Consider the following 22,204-nt stretch of genomic DNA (forward strand, 5'->3'; position numbering starts at 1 on the left):
AAAATAAGATACTGATCATAAATCAGTACAAACATTCCAGGGAGTCTTTTGGCAATAAGTATCAAGAACCTTTTTTTTATAAATACATACCCTTTGGCTTAGAAATTCTGCCACCTGGAATTTATTCGAACAAAATATTCATTCATTCAACAAATATTCGTGGAAGGTCAAACATGTACATACTAGATGATGCTGGGGATACCAAGAAATACCTATAAGGATTTTTATCTCAGGTTTTTGTACCAATGAAAAATTGGAAACAACCTAAATGTTGAATGGCTGGAGATTATTTAAACAAAAATATTTCACCTACTCAATAACATACTCCCCAGGCACTGAAGATGATGTTGTAGAAGAATATTTATTGACATGGAAACATGGATACACTACGTTGCCAAATGGAAAAAAAAAAAACAAGTTAGAAAGTTGTGTGCATCAGTAACCCCAGTTTGCAAAGTAGATATATGTGTGTAGAAACAAATGCCTGACAGGATACACCCCAAAATGTTAACAGTGATTATCTCTGGGTGTTGGAATTAAGAGTGAACTTCATTTCCTTCTCCTGGTTCGACTGTATTAAATGTTTTCTTCATAATAAACATGAATCAGTTTTGTAACAACACAAAAAAAAGTCAACTGCATTTAAAAACAACAACAAAAATAACAACAACAACAAAAAACCCCAAAAAACCACCTGCCATGCCTCCATCGGAAGAAGCCCCAAGAAAGGAGGTTGCAGAAAGTCAAGCGTGTGTTCACACTTGATCTGGCAATGGCAGCTACCATTACTGAGTACCTACTACATGCCAGGCACTTTGCAGGGACCATCCCCTCTAATCCTCACAAGAATCCCATCAGCATCTCATCTGGCAGATGCGAGTTGATCCCCAGTAATTGCACAGCGAATGAGAAGCAGTGCTGGGGTTGGAATGCAGGTCCCTGCCTCTACCTTGGCTAGGTCTGCTTGCTCCTGAGGAAGGGCAGAGAAAGGTCCTGAGCTGGTAGGCCCTCTGTCCTATAGGCCCTTGTCCACCATCCCTGCAGACAGTCCAGGGGGCGACAGAAGAACAAGTTAGCAAGGGTGGGGACACCAGCAAAGGGAAGGCCAGCTGGCAGAGGTCAGGGCTTGGGGCAGACTAGCCGGTACTCCTCGCCTGCTGGGCGACTTTCAGGAAGCCCAACCACATCCGGCCCCAGGAGTTCCCAGGCCCTGTGCACGCCCAGAGGCAGTAAGAGAAAACCTCACAAGGGCTGCAGCTGCCCTGCTAAAGCAGCAGGAGGAAAAGAGTCCGCCAGCTGGGACCTTCTCCCTGGGCTCGACGATTCTGGCCAGTCCTTTCCCCTCTCTGGGCCTACAGGACTGGGTGTGAAGGCTGACGGCTCCAGGACCCTCCCAGATCTAAGTCCTCTGAATCTCTGGCTCTTCCTCACATAGGGCCCGGCAGGAAGAGGAAGGGGGTGAGGCACCCCACCCAGCTCCCAAAGGAGCCCCCTCCTCTTCCCCTCAGCTACATTCCCACCACTATTTTTAGAACAGACCACAGGGAGCATCTCCACCAGCCCTGCCATGCCCAGAGCTCCAGGTAAAACAGCGGCCCCATTCATTCCACTGCAGCAAGAACACACCCGGAATTTATAGACCAGCCAGCTGACTAGACAACCTCTTCCCCTGGACCATGAGCTGGACCATTTCTTTCTCACTATTTCCATTACAGCCCGAAGTGGTGACTTACTTTTCCTAGTGACAACACAGCTGAGTGAGACAAGGGGAGCATCTCTAGGACAATCTGTGTCCCTCCCTGCCATCAACCTGGCCGAGTCTTCAAAAGTCATTAAAGAGGAGCACTGGGCTAGAAGCTAGGGGTTTGCATCCTACTTAGAACTCTAGACCAACTGCTTGGCCCTTGGCCAAGTTCTTACCCCTCTCTTGGTCTTGATTTCTTTTTCTTCTTTTTTTTTTAATGTTTATTTTTGAGAGAGAGAAACAGAGCATGAGTGGGGGATGGGCAGAGGGAGGGAAGCACAGAATCTGAAGCAGGCTCTAGGCTCTGAATGGTCAGCACAGAGCCCAATGCAGGGCTCGAACCCACAAACAGTGAGATCATGACCTGAACTGAATGAAGTCAGACGCTCAACAGACCGAGCCACCCAGGCGCCCCAACTTGGTCTTGGTTTCTATAAATCAGCTTATTAATCAGTTGATCTTGGTGTAAGAGGAGGGATGATTTTCAGTTCCATGTTCCCAGGGTCTTTGGTTCTATCAAAATTCTAGTGGTTCATAAAATAAATGCTACATTCATCTGCTTTGGGATATGTGCCGAGTCGTGTTCCCAAAGTCCATCTGAGAGTTGATTAGGGTCTCGGAATGCATTTTCTCCCTGATATCAGTGTTATAAATGGTGGTCAGCTTCCTAGGCTAGCCCACTGAACCCTGAATGTTCTTCCACAAGGACCAACAGAACACCGTAACAGAAAACCACGGACATTTCAAAGATACTGTCGTAGAAAGTTTACCTGCAGCAGGGTTTGAGTACAAGAAGATGCACAGTAAAGTCAACGAAACAAGTCAATGGTGACTTCTGGGGAAGAGTCCAAAGGAGAATCTGACCACATGAGAAATGAAAGGCACTGCATATTGATTACTGCAGATTTCACTTGAAAGTTAGCTTAGGCCATAAACTCAGTAGTTGGGAAAGTTAAACAACACACGTGCATACATATATATGTGAAGTTCAAACAAAAGAGTGCAGTGCATAGAAAGGAAGAAGGAAGAGGGGAAGACTCTGGGTTGGAGAGCTCCTTATAACTGGCTTCCCAGGGGCCAGCCTGGAAGGAGGCATCTCTGGGTGGGGAGGAGGGAGGGGTGTGTTTATAATGTGGGTACCGGTGATGAGGACCCTTCCCATATAAAATCCACAAGTATACCTATGTGTCACAAGTACGTGATGAATATCAGCCACGTACAGCATTTGTATATATCCATGCGCATACACCCTTGTTTCAACGTGAAGACCAAAATGTCTTTTCTTTCTTCCTTTAATGTGCTATTAAAGTCCTGAGGCTTTGAAGATGACTCCTGAAGATCACCCACATTCAACTCCCTCATTTTTCTTGGTAAAGAAAACAGATGATCAGAGAGATAAAGCAATTTGCACAAAGCCACACAGTGAGTTACCAGCAAAATCAGGATTCGAACCAAGACCTTCAGAGTCCTGCTCCAGTTTTCTCTGAGGGAAAGGGGCTCAGGGAGAAGGGAGTCCCACACACCGGGGGAAGAGAACTATGAGAGCAGTTCTGGTCAGTTCTCCTTCGCCTCCAAGCATGCCAGGAGTCAGCACGGAATACGGTAGTATCTATGACCCTGAAATGAACCTGGCCAGATTGCTTAATAAGCTAAGTGGGGATCCAGGCTATGGTCTCACAAATTGGAGGTACAACAGAGAAAGCTTTGAGACAAGAGAGTCAGGAGACCTGACTTCTAACCCTGACTTGGCCACTAACTTGTCCCATGACCGTGGCCAGGTCACTTCCTTTTTTTTGAGCCTCAGTTTCCTCATTTAAATTCTGGAATATGAGAGGCTTGAATCATATGACCCAATTCAATTCTACAACATCTACTGAGCATGTACTAAGGATGGGGCAGTCACAGAAGAAGAAATAAATAAGATTATGACCTCCACTGGCTCCCAAGGAGCTCAGTCTTGCAGATGAGACATATCTGCTTAACACACTGTGCTAAGGATGAACAAAATACCATGGGAGCACAGAGGAGGAAGCCATGACTTCTGATGCACGCCTGAGAAAGGTGTCTCAGGAGAGTGACCAAACCTTAAAGGCTGAGGATTGTGTCTGACAGGGAGAGCAGAGCAGGGCAGGCAACCTTGGGCGGAAGAAACAGCCTAAATGTGAATGTGCACCAGGAGTTAGAAGGGGAAATAATGCAGCTTGGCTGGGCTGCAACCACAAAGCAGGAGTACAGTGCACCCAGGAAGAGACTTGAGGTCCACGCCGAGACCTAGGCTTTACTCTGATGACAGCTTCCCAAATGGTCTGGACACAGCTTGGATGGTCTGTGATTGCCGGGAAGCAGTAGCACAGAGCAGTCAAAAGCAGGTGCTCTGGAGCTGGGCTGCCATGTACCAATCCTAGCCACCCTAGCTGTGTGCCCTTGGGCAAGTTCCTTAACTTCTCTAAGACTCGGCGTCTTTATCTACCAGTTGGGTGTAATGAGAGGCAATGTGTAATGGGGACGATGAACCTCATGAGGCCGTAGTGAGGATTGGAGGGACAACACAGATCACCGTATAACTGCTCCCCGAATCACCTAGTGTTATTATTCTACCCTTAAACCAAGGATAAGGAAACAATTGCAGGATGGTGGCTCTGCTCAGAGAAAGGCTTAAGGGAAGATAAGGTCAAGAGAGGATGGAAGGTAAGGTCATGCTGTCTTCATTAAGAGCGAAAACAAGAATAGCGCCACAGCCGAGGCAAAAAGCAAGACGGTGAAGCAGGTGGTCTGTCCGTAGCCAAATGGGCCTCAAGCAGCAGAGAGAGGAAAGCTGGAGAGATGGGAAAACGGTTGAGCTTTTCAGGGAAAAGACTGTGCTTTCTGAGGGGATATCTGAAATCCAGTCCAATTGATTCCCAGGTACTTTTGGTTGAGACTTGGAACCAGTCAATTAGCAAAATCTGGGCCCACAACCCAGAGCAGACTCTTCCCACCCTCAGCGAGGCTTGAGTCAAAGGCCTGCTTCCAAGACTCATGTTCAACCATACCAGGTCCTGAACCTGAAGCTGTCCCTTTCTGCCTTTGGCCACAGTTCCTTCGCTGCTGGGTACCCAATACCGTGTCTGCTGATCCTCTTAAACACCAGATTCAAAAGGGGAAGGGGCATCAGCCGACCGTGCCGGTGCCCCTGTGATCCCGTCTTAAGGAGCTCCACCCCGCTTTTCATATCAAATCTGGCATGAAGCTCCTGATCTTTTCTGGGCCACCCCTCAGACACACAAACTTTGGAAGCTTGTTCTCTGCGATATGGAGGAGACGTCTCATTCATTCGTCCTAAAGCATCTCCTCCAGAGCTTAAAGGGCCATGGCTTCTACATGAAGGCTATCACCCTCCTGCCTCTTCCAGGAGATGATTGATTTCTCTACTTCCATCCCTAAAAAGTAGAACTTTGCATCTGGGAACAGCAATGGGTTAGGGCTGAAAGGCTTTGGTTTGAAGACTAGCTCAGCCTCTTACTAGCTGTGTGACCTTGGATATATCATTTAACTTCTCCGAGTCTTAGTCCCTTTCATCTATACAGCGAGGCTGCTGGTGGCCTGGGGAGATAATGCCTGGGGACCCCAGTCGCTATCTCAGAAGCCCCTGCTGTCCCTGTACGGAACCCTCCCACAAATTCCCTCTGCCTTCACTAGGTGCCGTGTGTAAGAAATGAGAGCTTTGGTGGCAGAATTTATGAAAAATATTTTAAAGAAAGAATTTTTTTACAAGGCGTCCATAAATAAATGTCATCATGATTTCCAATAGGTTCCAGCTCCCAAAGGGTCAAAAGGCCAGGCCAGCAGAGACTGGGCATGGCTGTTTACAGGAGAGACAGAGTTTCAAAAGACCCAGTGCCTGAGACATAAGCAAACACAAAAAACGGGACCAGAGGGTGTGAAGGAAACTTAAGGGATCACTTTGTATTCAAATCTCACAGATGGCCTTTTCAACAATAAATGGTTGTGCTCCCATCCTCCCGGCTCCCAAGCCCCAGACACCAAACGAAGACAATTGGACCATCAGGAAAGAGGCCATTGTGTAGGCTTCTCAGCATGATTTATGTGGAGGGCGGGGCCCAGCCATGTTTCCCGTGATTATGACTCTCAGATGCACTTTCGATAGCATGTTCATCATCCTGGATGGCTGGGACGGACCGGGATGCCGAAGAGTAGTGGCCACCCGGTCATGTTTCATCTTCTCCAGCCCATGAAGCCAAATGAATTGTCTTATCGATTTGAGAGGCAGAGCAGCAGTGGCGCTGGGGCTCACCACAGTCACCGGGAAGACTGGCCCAGGCCCTCCAGGAGCTGACGTCTACTCCCCCTGGAAGTGGCTAGGCCTAGGACCCCAAGTCAGCAGCTTGTCAGGACCGGATGGGAGGAAAGCCCTGTCCCCAGGGCTCGGTGTTATGTTCTCGTTCTCCATTTCAGAGAATGGCCAGGGTTCCTGTCCTCTGCACCTGTCTGGTGGACAGAGGTAGGTCACCAGGTCTGGGAGAGTCAAGGTCGCTGCCTTCCCAGACAGGCGATTCTCCTGGGCCTCACATTCCCCTTAATGTCATTTTATAAGGGAATCAAATGAAATCAAAGTGCAGCTTGCTGTCTGTGCAGACGCAGCCGCTCCGCCTCTCAGAATTAACCCTGCGGGCTGAGTCCTGGCTGACAGATGCTGTGTATCAGTTGCCCCACTGCAGCCCCAGCCTATTCCCCTGCGGGGTGGGGGCATCAGCCTGGTCGCTGGCAGATACATCCCATCCCCTGTTCAGGGGATGTCTGATCTTGCCTAAATGGAAGGTGATGGACATAGTCTCTTCTGGGCCATGTTTCTTGGAGTTCAAGTGGCCACAGCAGCTGAGCAACCTCACCAGGCATAAGAGCCCTCTCTAAAGACACTGAGACAGTCTTCTAGGACACAATGCAGAGACCACCCAAGGTCCAGGGGCTTCTCTGGTCTGAGCCATCTCTCTAGCCTCTTTGACCCCCTTTTTCTATGCAAGTGACTATGGTCCTACACATACCTTTTGTGTACGAGCTATGTCACTCAGACCCGTGACCTTGGGCTTCCCTCCCTCTAGGTCTTGACAGTTAGAGAATGGTATGAGAGCTGTCCAACCCTGGGCTCCAGGCAGTGAGCCGGCAGGGCTCTAATCACTGTCCCTTAGTAGGTCCTAGTAGGTCACTGAGAGAACAAGACAAAGTAGAGGAGAACAAGGGGAGGTGGGGGGCAGGGAATTCTCTCTTCTTATCCCAGAGCCTCCATCATATCCAAGGGTCTGGAAATTCACATACCTACCTCCCCAACCACTACCTAGGACAGGCAACCATTGCCCCTCAGAAGGGTCCTAGGTCCTACCTAGGATAGGCCACCAAGCCCCTGGAAGACTGAAGGGACCCCCTAACTCATCTCTTCCTACCCACTTGGATGCCTCCTTGGGCCCTCTGATCTTCTAGAAATGTCCCTGAGACTGACTCCCTTTCTCAAAGCCTTCAGTGGCTTCCCACTGTATCTAGAATGAAATCCGTAAAACATTAACCACCATGGCCCTACACGATCTAGCCCTCACTCATCTGGTCCGCCTCTTCACTCAGCTCTAGCCACACTGGCCTGGCTTCTGTTGGCCCCAGCACACCAACCTCCTTCCCATCTCTCCTCTCCACAGGCTTTTCCATTTGCTGGAACACTCTTTCCAAAGTCTGACTGGCTAACCCCTTTCTGGCCTGCAGGTCTCAACCTAAAAGTTATGATATATTCACTGCCCCCCACCAACAACCCCCCACACACAGCAACCTAAATAATATTTTCTCTTAAAGGAATCTTTTTCTTCGTAGATGATCAGTTTGTAATCACGTGTGTGCATGTGTGTATGTGTTGGTGTTGATCTATTTAATGCTCGCTCCCCTACCAGGACTGAAATCTTGACAGAAGCAGAGACTATGTCCACCTCATTCTCCACAGAACCCTCAGCTCCTAGCCCAGAGCCTGGCATAAAGTGGATGTCCTCAAAATATCCGCTGAATTAAGAAACGAATGAATGAGTACAGATGCAAAATAAGTGAATGAGTGGAGATATCTTCCGGCAGTGGAGGACGATGAGATTGTTCTCCATCAGGGCTGACCTCTGCCAACCTCTCTCCTGTTGCCCCCAAGGCAGGCACTGGAACCGCAGGAAGCCCAGATGCTATTTCTTCTCCTTCTTCCTTGTAGGGAAAAGGTTTGAGTCTTCTCCTTTTGGGACCTTCTGATGCCAGTGTGCCTGTACCCACAGGGCCTCTCATACCACTGTGGTCCTTCTGATGCCAGTCCACACACACCTGTGGGGCCACTCCCTTCAGATGGCCCGAGGCCCACCATCTTGGTCCTCCGTTTTGGGTCCAGTTGAGGTGAGGTTACTGTGTGGTAGGGGATGCCCAAGAAAGGGTTAAGTTGCCAGAAGCAGAGTCCCGCCCTTGGGTTTGCTCAGCCAATCAGAGTCTGTCCTGATGAGGTAAAGCTTCTATCCTGGGTAGCATTGGTTGAGTTGGCAGGCCCCATCTCCTGCTGGAGAGAGCCATAAGGGTGGAGTTTCTGTGGAACCAGACAGAACTGGAATTAGCTCGCTGTCTACTCTGGCCAGGGCTGCCTGACTCCAGGACCTGCCCCTGTTCCTTTCTAAGGTGCCCAGACAGACCCTGGCATCTCCGGGGCCCCGCCTCTAGCTGACCAGTGGAAACGACAAGGTGGCATGCACTTCGGCGTCACATCTGGGAGAAGTCTCACAGCCAGAGCAGACCCAGGAGGCCTCAGTTTCCCTGCCTGGGCCCTGGAATACAGCAGGTGGTTACCAGGAAGTGGCACGGAGCGATCATCGCATGAGCGCAGAGCAGCAGCATTCAGCTTCAATAAGCAAGGCCACTAGATGAATCTTCCTATACAGACAGAGCTTTAAAATAATGATAATAGCAGCTAGTTCACAGAGTTCTTCTTGTGTGCACATTGCATGAGTTAATCCTCACGAGAACCCTGTTAATCCGTCCACTTTCCTGATGAAAAAACTGAGTCTCAGCAAGGCTCGGTGCCTCCCCTGAGGTCACAGAGTGGTAAGAGTTTACGTTTCCCATATCGCCTGCCATATTATTATTGAGCAATCTGTTGGCATATCTGTCTCCACCACCGGACTGCGATCTCACAGGGAAAGAGTGATCCGTCCGCGCATTCGCACCATCGAGTCAGGGAGCACCCTGAGAACAGAGTGGGTACCGCATCGCACTCCTCTCATACCTGATGGCTGTCGGGAGCCCACTCTCCTTGGAGGCTTCCCGTCGCCCGGGCCAGTGCTGTGCACGTGGTGGGGGCTCAGTGGAGGTTCACCGAGCAAACAATCGATGTGCAGCCGTGACCCCACCGGACCGCTCTTAGGTCCCATCGGGCACCACCTTTAATAAGTGGACTGCCACTCCCAGTCACCTCTGCCCCATTAAAGGAGAGTTCCATAGGACAGGTCTCATCCATCTCTGTGACCCCAAAGGACCTGACCTAGCATCTGGCACAGAGCTGGCATTTATCATGTATATTTGATTGAATAACCAAAATAATATGCAGTGGTCTCTCCCTACTGGCTCAGAACCTCAGTGGCCACAGGCAGGACCACCTGTGAGTTATTCTAGATTAGAAGCATCATAGCACTCCCTGTGGCAGGGAGTCTAGTAAAAGGTATCCCAGGCAGAAGAAAGGTAGGTTCCCTCCAGAAACAGATAAAGAAGCAAGTGGGCAGGTTCTGATAAGAAAGAAGGGTGTGGTGAGCAGAAGGAAGCTGGGTCATTCATTTCTACAGAGAGAGGGAGAGCTCATACAGGCCGACCCGACCCCGGAGCCTCCTCCCCACCACGGTCAGCTCAAAGTGAGCCGGAGAAAGGCAAGGGGGTCCCCAGAGAAGGGGTGGAGGAGGCTGGACACTGACTGCCTCATTGTGTCCACGCTGCCACAGCCGGATCCTCCCTTCCCCACCAGCTGCAACCCACAGGCACCTCAGACACAGCACAGAAAGCCTGTGACCGCCGCACCCCCAAGAGGGGAAAGAAAAGCTCTGGGCCCTAAAGGCAGCAGAGTCGACAGGCAGTCAAGTCATGTGGAAATCCGCAGGGTCTGGTTCCCTGATGGAGACTGGATGACCCCAGGCCCTCCAGGATCATCTTCCACGGCAAGCTTTCATGATAATCACAAAGCTCCAAGAGCTAGAAAGATCCATCTGACCAATACATGAGGGACCACTGAGGAAGAAGCTGCCAAAGGTCACAGAGCAGGTGGCGGTACCTGCATCTATGTTGTCCTTTGCATCCACCTTCTTCCCGGTCCCTCTACCTTTCCCAACAAGCATTTCACATTCAGGGCATCCCATTTATGTTTCACAAATCTGGGAAGAACTTTGTGTTCCTTGAGATGTTTGAAGAGTCCCTCAATCCAAAGTGCCAGCAAACACTGTGGAACAGGGTTGAGAAGAGACAGCATGAGACTTTGGGGAGCTGTCTTGCAAACCCCTCTTCCCCCGGAGAGGCATCTGAGTTAGGGCAGGGAGCAGCCTGGCCAGCAGTTCCCTTGTACAGCAGAAGGTGGAGCATTCCCAGAAAGAACAAAGAAAAGGTGTTTTAAAAAAAAAAAAAAAGGCATGCTACTCAGTCAGGACGAATTGATCAAGTGGGGCTCTTTCTGCCTGAAAAGCAAGAAGCTGGGGCCTGAGCGCTGCTTGCTTGGCCTTCCCTTTTCTGTCTCCCTGGAGGTCAGCAACCTTAGCAGAAAGGCTGTGGACCAGCCCTTGGCAAAGACATCCGTGGTCACCTCTGAGGCTGCCAGGACCTGGTAGAGCTGAGCACTGGTGGATAGCTGCTGGGCCAGCTGGACGGCCACCAGGCCACTCTACGGGATGAGAAAATCATATTTACCGGAACTTCTCTCAGGGAGCTTTTTGGAAGACACGAGAAGAAATAAGTTGCTAAGGCTCTTTAAGTGTATATGCCGGGGGTGGGGGTGAGGGAGCTTGCGCTTGAGACCCCAAGGGGCTCACCTAACAAAAGATGTTTACATAACTCCCTTCTAAGGAGCGAGCCAGTGGGGTGTGCAAGGGCTGGGGCAGGGCCCCATTTTCAGCAAGGAGGCAACTCTGAGGTTGTCTCGGTGGTCAAGCCCTCCTTTATGCTTCTCCACCCAACACACAGCTTCTCCATTAAACACACACTTCAAGAGTTTTGATTTGAAGAAGTGTCTAACTGTTGCCAGCCCAGGGTTCCTGCATGTCCTGGCACGGCCCTGAAGCCAGGCCCCAAACCCTGAGGCCCTTCCAGCGTCAGCCAGCCAAATCCACAGCCTACGGGGACCAGAGCCCGTCTCAGAAACTCAGACTAGGGTGCCTCGGTGGCTCAGTCGTTTAAGCGTCTGACTTCAGCTCAGGTCGTGCTCTCACGGTTCGCGGGTTCAGGCCTCTCAAAGGGCCCTGCGCTGACGGTGATTGTGATTCTCTCTCTCCCTCTCTCTCTCTGCCTCTTCCCCCGCTTGGGCACTCTCTCTCTCTCTCTCAAAATAAATAAATAAACTTAAAAAAAAAAAAAAAGGAAGGAAAGAAAGAAAAGAAACTCATACTATCTTCAGTCGCTCAAACTTTCCTCCCAACCAAAGACAGAGAGACCTCCCAAGGCCCTGAGAAGATTATTGCCAATGTACTCCAGAGCCTGCAAACTCTGAAGTTAAAGCGGAAAGAACTCTTTCCCCCAGACCATAAAGAGCTAAGCGCCAAATATAAGAAAGCTGGGGGTGTGAGTTCAGCCATGGGACATCCCAGGGACCACCCCGGTGAAGAGAGTGGCCTGGTTTCTGACCGTGACCAAGCCGGCAGCCTACAGCCTCAGAGACAGGTCTCTGTTTAGTAGAAGAACCTGACAGCGGGACGGTAGCAGGAAGCAGCTGGGACAGAGGTGGGGGCAGTGCGCAACCCATCAACTATGATTGATTGAGCACCTACTGCATACCGGGCACTGTGCCACGGACTGCATATGCACCATCTCATTTCATCCTCCCAGCAACCCTTCGGAGAAGGAACCGTTGTCCCCAGACGGGGACGCCAAAGCACTGGGTAGTAGAGCGACTTGCCCAAGGTCACAGCACCAGCCAGCAGTAGAGTGTGACTCGAAGCCCCCCCTCTTCCCACTATCCTCCCTCATCAGAGTTACTCCTACCCCTGGCTAGCGTAAAACAAGATAACTTTCAAGTCTGGGATTACAGAATTCTCGGACTCTTACTCCCTTCCTTAGGGAAGAGCTGGGGAGCGGCCGTGCACCACTGCCGTTCCAGACGAGGCTGCCCAGGAACCTTCTGCCCTCAGCAGGCCTGTCCCCACAGCCCCCGCCGTATGCTTGCTGGAAGCAGGGGGGAGAAGAAAGGAGATCAGCAAGTTTCCCGGCTGGCGCTCACTGTCATTCACCCTCTCCCCCTGAGCCAACAGACCAACAACTCAGATCCTTTCACAGCCAGCTAAACCAAATCCCCAAATTTCCAACACTTCCACCTAAAAGAAGCCACCCGTGGGCCTCAAATGGGAAATACAACCGTGCCTTGTGGCTGGCATCCGGCTGACAAAGGGGACGGCTATGGTCCGGGTCCCGTCCCATCCCCTCTAATAGGGGCACGGGACCAGCTGACGGGTGCCTATCCCAGGTCAGCCTCAGCTGGGAGGCTCTGACCTTCCGTGATACTCCAGCTGGCCGGCCCCCAGTCCCCAGCAAACTCCACTTGGTTCCACTTGGCTGTGGCCTGCATCGAATTAGAACAGTTTCTGTCTCAGACATCTCCTCCCAACAATGCCTCCCCTCGGCCAGTGTTAAGCACCAGCTTGCTGCCCCTGGGCATGACCTATCCAATAGCAAAGGGGGGCCACATGCCAGGCAGCAGTCGCAGGCCAATCCAAATTAGACCTTGCCACAGGCAAACCATCGGACAGAGCCGAGAGGTGATGGCCATGCTCCATTAGGCTCTGTCACTCTACCTGAGCAGTGTAAAACCCACTCAACAGACCCAGTGAAATCGAAATCCACCCCACAGACCCAGTGAAACGCCAAAGGGGAGAGACCTTCAAGCACGGGCCTCCTTGCCAACAGCTTGTTGCTCAGATCCAAGTCCTAAGCTGGAGCTGGTCCCAAGCTCAATTCGGAGGCTTGAGGGTCCAGGCTGGCGGAGGGGAAGCCGGGCAGCCAGGGCTGTGGCCACTGGCAAGGCCCTTACCTTGCTCTCCGGGGGCGAGGCCGCCAGCTGTTGCTGCTTAGCGATGTTCTCCGACAGGCACCAGCACACTCGCTTCTTCTGCTCCTGTGAGTGCGCTTCCAAAGTGAATAAGCACTCTGCCTTCTGACGTCAGGGAAAATAGAGAAAAGGATGGTCAGGGCTGCTCCCTGGTTCAGGGGGCTCCCAGGCCCAAGCCCATCCCCGGGCCCCAGAGGGCGAGGCTGAAGCAGGGAGGGGAATGCCCGCTAAAAGCCACAAATGCACACCAATCCCCAGTGACATCGAGGCAGCCAGAGGAGCAGGGAAGCCGGTTTGGGGGCCAGCTGGCGAGCGAACGGTGTGCCCGCGGGTTGGGGGAAGGGTGGGAGGCGCTGGTTCCCAACACAGTGGAGGCCTGTGGAGAGCCACAGGGCAGCAATGGTGAGGTCACCCCCGGGGACAGGCAGCACAAGGCAGCAGCTGGGGGAGCACGTGGGGAACCCAGAGGGCCAAGGTCTCCAGCCCTCTGATGCTCTGTGGAGCCAGGACCCCTCCTCCAGCTCGCAGAACCTCCCCTCCTCCCACCTCAGCACACTCTCTGATCACAAGGCCGAGATCAGATGGGCAGTTGGACAGACACACCAACAGAATGCAAACAGAAACTCGGGTCCCTTTAGAAAGTCTTTGCAGGCATGGTCATGTGGCCTCCTACAGCCCCACCAGCGCCTGACACATGAGCTGGGTGTGATCGATGACGACTCAGCTCTGCAGCACGCCAACAGACTTGGGCACCGGCACTGCTGTCGTTTACATCTCGCTTTGCTATCTGACCTTGTTAAGTGCAGGCTCGTCTCCCCAACTAGACCAGAAAGTCCTTCCGGGAGGGCCTTTTCCACCTTGGCCTGGCGCAGAACTTGGCTAGTAACGGCCTCGGTGAGCTCTGGCTCCTGGAGGCACTTCCGGGATGAGGTCAAACCCGGGCCAGCCTTGGCACCAGCGCCAGGGCGCTGCTAAGACCCAGGGAGTCGGCCCCTGGGGAGTCAGCACGTGGGGCGGTCCAGCAAGCCCAGGGCCATCATCCACTCTAGGACATGCTGGTCCGAGGACGGCAGGCTCTTTCTGACTCCACTGGAATTTGATTATAACCCCACAGCGCTGCGATTATATGAGCTCAGCCAGGGAGCTAAGAGCAGGAGCTGGATGGCTTGGGAACAGAGGAAAACAACAGTGTTTCTAGGCGGTCCTCCCCCGTTTTGCAGTTGGACGGACCTGGTTGAATCCCAGCTTTGCCACTTCCTGACTGTCTGCCTCAGGAAAGTCTATAGAATGGGAGTGGTAACATTCCTCCCTCTCAGAGCTAGTGAGCGGGTAAGTAACGAGAGCAGTCCGAGACCTCAACAAACAGCAGCTACTGTTGTTATTACCCGTACTTCATTTATCTAATAAATATTTGTTGAGCACCTGCTGATTTTCAGGGACTATACTAGGTCCTGGGGGTGAAGAAACAAATAAGAGAGACTGAGCTTTGGCCCTCAGGTTGTGGCAGACATAATAAGCCAATAAACAATTAAATAACATTATCAGTTGTGAAAAGGCCAAAAGGGAGAGATCCTATTTGAGCCTGGTGGTCAGAGAAGGCCTCTCCGAAGGGCCAGCAAGGCAAGTGCTCGGGAGAAATCGTTCCAGAGAGAAGGAACAGCACATGCAAGGGCTCTGAGCTGGGGTGGTTACCAGCATCATCTAATAGCGCTGGGGGTTCTTCTCTGTTCTGCTACCCCACCCAACCCCCAGGGATGTCACCCTTCAGGGCGGGGCCGGCTCCTGTGCTAAGTGTTCCCGGGGGGAGCCAGCCCTGCCTCTCCTGCCCCAAAGTGCTCAGAAGCTGATCTTCCTAAAGGCATCAGAGGAGAAAGGGAACAAAGTGCCGCCCCTTGGCTTCCGGGAACCGGGAGGATGCGGTGAGGCAATCCTACCACTTAACAACAGATTCCTTCCACTTCTCAGAACCCCCAACCCACTGCAGGGGAAGGACATGCCCAGCAAAGAAAGACCCCAAGATGCCCCGCACGAAGCCAGCTGGGGGCGGGAGCCGACCTGTCTCGTGAGGCTCCCCTGTCAGGTGAGCGGTGAGACAGGGACCATGGTCCTTTCCAGCTTGGAAACGCTGCATCTCCACAAAGCTGGCCCTGCCTCTACCTAGCTGTTTGGGCTTCAGCAAATCCCTTCATCTCCCCGAGCCAAACTTCCTCCTCGGTTTCTGTTCTGAACCTGGAATTCTGCCTAAATAACAATTCGTTTTACCTCATCATCAATTTTAAAGAGCACTTTCCCCATCCATGCTCTCATTTTGATCTTGACAATTCCATGAAGAGGTAGAGAGGGCTTGGACAGTTACTCCCGATTCAAGGAAGGGAAAAACAAAGGCTCGGGGTGGCTAAGGCCTTCGGGAGGTCTTATGGCCAGTGAGCAGCAGAAGAAAGACCCAAAGCCTTGGAGAACCACCTGTTGAGAGCTCCATCCCCAGCTAGGAGGCTGGCAGAAATGCTCCCCCTTGCAGACTGAGCCCAGAGGCAGCCAGCCTGCAAAGCTTTCAGAAGAGCTCTATCGGCCAACGAGTCTCACAGCAGCTGCAGAGCTCACTGGTAGCTTTTTGTATAACCCTGCCCTGCCCTAAGCTCCAGGATGGCGGTCCCTTCCCACAAAAGTGCAGGAAAGCCCTCACAGTGACAGAGCTACCAGCATCCTAAGCTTGAGACATCCCCGTCACACGCCATGCTTCGCACAGTGCGAAGCACTTCACCAGTGGGGTCTTGGTCCTTCTTCCAACAACTTGCAAGGTAGAAGCTGTGACTCTCTCCATTTTCCTGACATCCACAAGAACCACTTCCTCTCCCCTCCCCTGTGGACAATCTCCTTTTAGAAAGTCCTATTTCTCTACCTGGGATGGTGACCATATGACCTGTCCCAACAGTAGAGCTCAGGGAAGCTGGGTGTCTGGCTCTGAGAGCCTGAAGCTGAAAGCCCCATAATGCTAGAGAATCCAGAAGGCTTCTGAGGCACCAAAGACCTAAAGTCAGGCCTCGCCTGGGGCCAGGGGTTGGCTGTCTTAGATGGGCAAACATTTTGGGAAGACCTTTCCTCCCAAGGTTCCTTTCAAGGAACTTTGGAGGCTGGTCTGGATGAGAGAGAGAGCACAGAACCAGCTCCCTCCAGGGAAGCTAAATTCCCAGCTGTGGAAATCCGTCTACATCAGGGACCTCATTGCCTGCCTGGCAGCCTGCATATGAACAGTCTCTCTTAATCCCCCATGTGATCTACCTCATTGCTTTCGATGCTGTTGCACACTGTGCCCTGTAATACCAGGACCCATGGTCAAGGCTGTAAACAGCCCTGAAGGCATCCTCACATGACTCACTCAGAGGCAGGACCTCCTGATGGCACAGCACTGGGCCCGGACAACTGCATTCAAACATGAGCATCCTCAAATCCAACCAGAAACCCAGGTCCTCCTGGACTCTTTAAAACCCTCATCTTGGGGCACCTGGGTGGCTCTGTCAGTTAAGCCTCCGACTTTGGCTCACATCATGATCTCACAGCTCACGAGTTCAAGCCCTGCGTTGGGCTCTGTGCTGACAGCTCAGAGCCTGGAGTCTGCTTTGGATTCTGTGTCCCTCTCTCCCTGCCCCTCCCTTGCTCTCTCTCTCTCAAAAATAAATAAACATTATGGGGCTCAAACTCATGAGCTGCGAAATCATGACCTGAGCCGAAGTCAGACGCTCAACCGACTGAACCACCCAGGCACCCCAACATTAAAAAAATTATCAAAAAAAAATCAACATCTTGCCTTACCTCCTTGTTCCTGAATTAATATAATCTTTGTATGAACTAAAACCTCTTCTGCTACTATTTGTTCATTTGCTTTGACAAAAGTCCTCCCATTTAATTCTAATAACCTTATGACACAGGTAGGAAGGAAAGGCACAGCTGTTACCATTTTCCAGATGGGAACACTAAGGCTCAGAGAGGTTAAGTCAGATGCTGCAGGAGACCTCCAGAAAGGAGAGTCAAATTCTGTCTTCTGCCTCCTCCAGAGCCTGCAACCTTACCACATTTGTATAACTCTAAATGCACATTACAAGCAACATGAGATATCCCTCTTAGCTTACTTTTTAAAAGGTCAATAAATCATTGGTGATGTCTCCAATGGAGAATAAATGAATATGAAAAGCTCTCCCCCTGTTATGAAGCTGACAATAATAATAACCACCATTTATGGAGTACTCACTGTGTGCCAGGCTCTGTGCTAAGTGCCTTGGACAGGGTATCTTATTGAATCTCATTTAATCATTACAACAACCCTGCCAGGTAGGCCCCATCAGCCTTTCTTCAGAGAGGACTACGTGACTTGCCCGGATCATTCAGTTAGGAAATGGCAGAGCCAAGATTCAAGTCTAGGTCTTCCTAACCACAAAGCATAGGCTCTTCAATTAATCGAGCCAAGATCAGATTTGAAGAGACTGGTCCTTGACCAACATGCCCTTTGACCCAATGCCCCCGGTGTTCTGAAGCCAGTAGGGAGGCTGCATCTGTCCCATGGATTTGCAGGGATTGAAGGATACCTGTCCGGGAGAATAGCGACTCCAGGACCAAGGACTACGTACGACAATCCCACCAGGGACCTACTGCTGGGAAAACCCAGCATGCTGCCACCCAGGCAAGTGGGATTTTCCAATGAAGTGGGAAAATCTCTCCAAATCCTGACTCCCTTGCCCTGGTTTCTTTTTGGGTGCCCCCTGCATGTTAGACAGTGAAGATAAACCACTTGTCAGAAGTTCCAATTAAGATGTGAGTTTGGGGTTCCCCATGGGGACCCAAAACCACCATGTGGAGCCTGTTTGGGGCTACAGAGCAAGCAGGCATCTTGTCTTCCTGTTATAGACATGCCTCACGAGCAGCAGCCCTGTTATGAGAAAAGAGAGGCTTCTGGATGCCTGTGAGCTCCAATCTCCCAGCCCCTCTGGGTCAGAACTCCTGGTGCTTTACTGAAATAAAAGGCCCCTGGATCAATATCCCTTCATCAGCTTTGGAGAGCTAGGTCACAACTCCCTGGAAGCCAATAAGCAGAAGTGCTTTTCTCTACAAAAACAAACCAGACTGGCAGGAAGCTCTCTTGGCATTAAAGAACCCAGAGCTTGATTTCAGTCCCTACCAGAGAGAACTGGAATCCAGAGGGGTGAGGCTGAGGGGCCAGGGCTCTGGCATTTCTCAGCCTGGTCCACAGCTCCTAGGCTGTTTTCTGCCTTTGCCAGATACTTCCCGTGCCTGGTGGAGATGTGCCAACCCAGCGGAGGACATCTAATGCCTTTCTGGCCCTCAGGTTGCCACTGTAGGCAATCGAGGTCCCCAGCTCAGCTCCAACAATGTCCACTGCCCTTTGGAACTCTCTGCTCTCCCCTGAAGCTAATTGGTCAACTCTGTCATCTCCCCCAGTCATCTGTTCACCCAAGGGGACACTCTTGAAGGCCTGCACCTCTTTTCATAGCCAGGAAACAAAGGAATGATTTTTCAATCACAAGCCACATACACATTCCTTCCCAAAAGGGTGTACTCCTCTTGGCCAGCATAGACCATGTCCTACCCCAGCATCTTGTCCCATAAGACTGGCCCGTTCCCCAGACTGTGAGGTGGGACCGACTCGAGCAGAAGCAGAGGACAGAAATGGGTCTAATGAATCCTTGCTTGGAACAGATACTGCCCCTGCTCATATTAGCAGACACCCAAGGTCGGGAACAGAAAATTTGCGGAAAATTTAAGTCATCTTATGGCTCAGTGGCTCTCAACTTTTTCACAGCCATGGACTTCTGTGATTAAACCCCTGGTCTGAAGATATTTTTGTCTTCCAAAGCAGTAAGTCATTTGCCTGATTTTGTTCAGCAAAGGGATAGCACTGCTTGTATGAGCTTCTGAGCAGACTGAAATAACCAAGAATACCAACCACATTATTCCAGCCCCAAACACGGACACTTAATATTTTCTTTAGCCTGCATTATCTGGCCCAGGTAAAGATGCAATTACCTTCAGGCCTTTTAAAACACTGACAAGATTCTGTAGGAGGGGTCATGGGTGGTACTTCCGGGAAAGAGAGGAAGAAAGAGGCAGGCACAAGAATTGGGGAAATCTCCAGAAGGAGGGCTACCAACGAGGTAAATAAGGTGATGCACAGCTGTCAGGCCACACCCTCTCTGGGAACCCCACAGGTGCTGGTGACCAGAGGTTCCTGAGCAGGGGATCACAACGTCCTTCTGTCCCCTCTAGGCACTTCTGTGCCCACTGCTCTTCCACGCAGAGGTGAGAGGCACTGAGGTAGGGAGTGCTGTCCCCATCCTACAGGGGGAGAAACCTGACCAGGACCACTGTACAAGATGATGCGGAGCCTGGTACCAGAACCCTGGACTAGACCCAGACCAATGTCGTCTCACTAGCACCAGGCCACAGAGCCCTCTCCTCTGATCCAGGGGCAAGGACTCACCTCTGCTAGATACAGCACACAGAATTTCAGGTCTTCTGAAGAACCTTGGAGGAAACAAAAAGTAAGACTTGCATTAGAGTTGGCTGCAGAGTCTAAGCAGCTTGCTCCAGTAATGCCAGCTGCCTTGCCCAGAAGCCTGTATGCAGTACTTCCTGGAAAAAGAGGAGGAAAGAGGCAAGCACAGGGGACAGGGGAATCTCTGGAGGAAAGCCCACTTAATGGCCAAGCAGACTGAGGCACAGCAGTAAGGCCTCTGTCCACAAGTGGGCCTCACTCAAGGAATGCTGAGGTCCCACCCTCATGAGAGGCAGCCAGGAGCACCCTCTGGGCATCAAACAGCCACATGCGGGGACCCGTCGTCCACCTTAGGAGGCCTCCGTCTTTCCCCGCTCCCTGTGATGAGAGACACGGAGGCAGCACACATTTGGGTTTTCCTTCAAATGCTCCCAACTGCCTTCACCATTTTGAAATTCAACAAGGAGCCACACATTTGCTGGATGGACCTAGGAATGTGTGGGCTGTGCAGTGAGCTCCCCAATCATGGGCTGGCTGTCACCCACAGATGGTTTCCCAGCCCAGGCCCAGCCCCCTGGTGTTTTCCTGGAGTCCTAATCTCAAATCCCAGATTCAACCATCCTCCACCTCTCCACCTGGGAGGCAGCTGGGAAGGACCATCAGGCTCTCTGCTCCTGCAGCAGAAGAGTGGAGGAAGAGCACCTACAGAAGATGTATTTAGTCAGGGTGCTTCAGAAATGCAAAATCAAGAGAGGCCCCCAGCCTGTTGGGGACGGCTTCTTGGAAGAGGATCCTCTGGAACTCGAATGCAAGATGGGAAGAAAGGACACTCCGGGAGGTGGGAACAGCATGAACAAAGGCATGTAGGTACAGAAGCACACGGTGTGGTTCAAGGTATAGCAAGTGTGAAGAAGGCCTGCCCCTCCCTGACCGTTGTGGGCTGCTCCCCGGACCCTGGCATTACTCCCCACCAGAGCATTCTTCTGGGCACAGGCCCGGCATGGTTGATTTCCTGAATGTCAAGCAATTGGCCTCACTGGGCAGGGTGTCATTTTGAGAGAAAGAACAGTACAACACGTGTAACGACACACACGTACGGTGCCATGCACCACCCACGGTGACAAACGCTGTCCGTTTATAAGCTCAACCCTTGTAAACACCCCTCCGGGGCAGGGGTGATTGTCACCCATGATTCATGTGAGGAAACTGAGGCTCAACACATATTTGAATCAAAGAAATTGCCCAGTGAACCAAAACGTGCTGCAAAGTTAAGGTGACAAAGTAACAGAGACAGTCGGTCAAGCCAATTCCTAAGAAAAGGCCCTTGTGTGGGTGAAGGCCGGTCCCCTCCGGAAGCACGTACATGGGTGGTTCCCTGGGCAAAACTATCCCTAGGGCCAGGGGTGCCAGCAAGAGCTAGATAAAAATAGTTCATAAGTGAGGCACCTGGCTCGCTCAATCAGTAGAGCGTGCAACTCTTAGTCTCAAGAGTCATGAGTTCAAGCCCCACGTTGGGCGTGGAGCCTACTTAAAAAAAAAAAAAAAGTCCGTAAGTAAGTAGGGGGTTCACTTTGGACTTAGAAGAAATCCTTCTACTTCTCCACATTTAAAGGAGGGTTTAGAGGGGTACCGGGCAGCTCAGTGGGTTAAGCCTCTACTGAAACTCTTGGTTTCAGCTCAGGTCACGATCTCACAGTTTGTAGGTTCATGTGTTCGAGCCCTACATCAAAGCCCCAAGCTCTGCTTGGGATTCATTCTCTTTCTCTCAAAATAAATAAGCATTTAATAAAAAATAAATAAAAGAGGGTTGGGAGAGAGAGGGCCCCACCTAAAGGGCCCCATCATGTTTCAGAAACCTCTCATTTGAGGGGCACCTGGGTGGTTCAGTTGGGCTAAGTGTCAGACTCTTGGTTTTGGCTCAGGTCAAGATCTCATGGTTTCATGAGTTGGAGCCCCACGTCGGGCTCTGGGCTGACAGTGTGGAGCCTGCTTGCGATTCTTTCTCTCTCTCTGCCCCTCCTCCACTCATGCTGTCTCTGTCTCTCTCAAAATAAATAAACTTAAAAGAAACCTCCCATTTGAAAGCTTCTGCCAACTCCTTGCCTTGTTGAGGATGGAGACAAGGGAAGGTGGTTTCTTTTGTTTAAGAAAACATACTTGGATGTCTCCTTGACTTTCCAGAAGCAGATCTGAGTGCCAAGGGGGAAACAAAAAGCTCTATGTAAGAAAATAACAGAAATTTGGGTTTTAGATGCTGGCAGTGAGAGGAAAGAAGGCTCTAGAAGGGAGGGGAAAGCCAAGGAAATGGGAGTCTCAGGGAGACAGTAGGCCGAGGTTGGGGGAAACTCAGCCTACTACATACCCCTAATGGCTAGGGGTGGTTGATGATTGCTTGACAACTTTTCCTGTGCTGTGACACGCCCTACCACCACCCTCCTACATTACCCCAAACCTTCACTGAAATCCACTGCACATCACGGCCTTGTGCTGGCAGCGCTCTGAGAGAAGGACGGAATGGGGTCAGTGCTCAGCATGTTTCACAGCCTCACAAAGGGACAACAAGACTCGGGAGCCCAGGGTGCCAGGAAGGAGCCCCAGCTGCAGAAAAGCAGGCTGCAAGCTGGAGGACCCAGGAGAGCAAACTCGGCCATCAGAAACCCTTCTGCAA

General features: G+C 51.4%; 1 protein-coding gene across 8 annotated transcripts in view; it reads right to left on the minus strand.

Moving 5' to 3' along the window:
- Positions 1–22,204, minus strand: part of RGS3 (regulator of G protein signaling 3) — a 140,283-nt gene that overhangs the window by 43,205 nt on the left and 74,874 nt on the right. For 6 of the 8 annotated variants that reach the window (XM_047830320.1, XM_047830318.1, XM_047830319.1 and 3 more), the window contains 2 exons: positions 19,522–19,565; positions 13,014–13,136 (listed from right to left, as the gene is read on the minus strand). In XM_047830320.1, the coding sequence (XP_047686276.1) occupies positions 13,014–13,136; positions 19,522–19,565 (167 nt within the window). Of the gene's footprint in view, positions 1–7,656; positions 8,334–13,013; positions 13,137–19,521; positions 19,566–22,204 lie in introns of those variants that run through there. The other 2 variants (XM_047830324.1, XM_047830328.1) reach the window with 1 other exon arrangement.

The sequence above is a fragment of the Prionailurus viverrinus genome, chromosome D4, assembly GCF_022837055.1.
Source record: "Prionailurus viverrinus isolate Anna chromosome D4, UM_Priviv_1.0, whole genome shotgun sequence".
Classification (NCBI taxonomy): domain Eukaryota; kingdom Metazoa; phylum Chordata; class Mammalia; order Carnivora; family Felidae; genus Prionailurus; species Prionailurus viverrinus.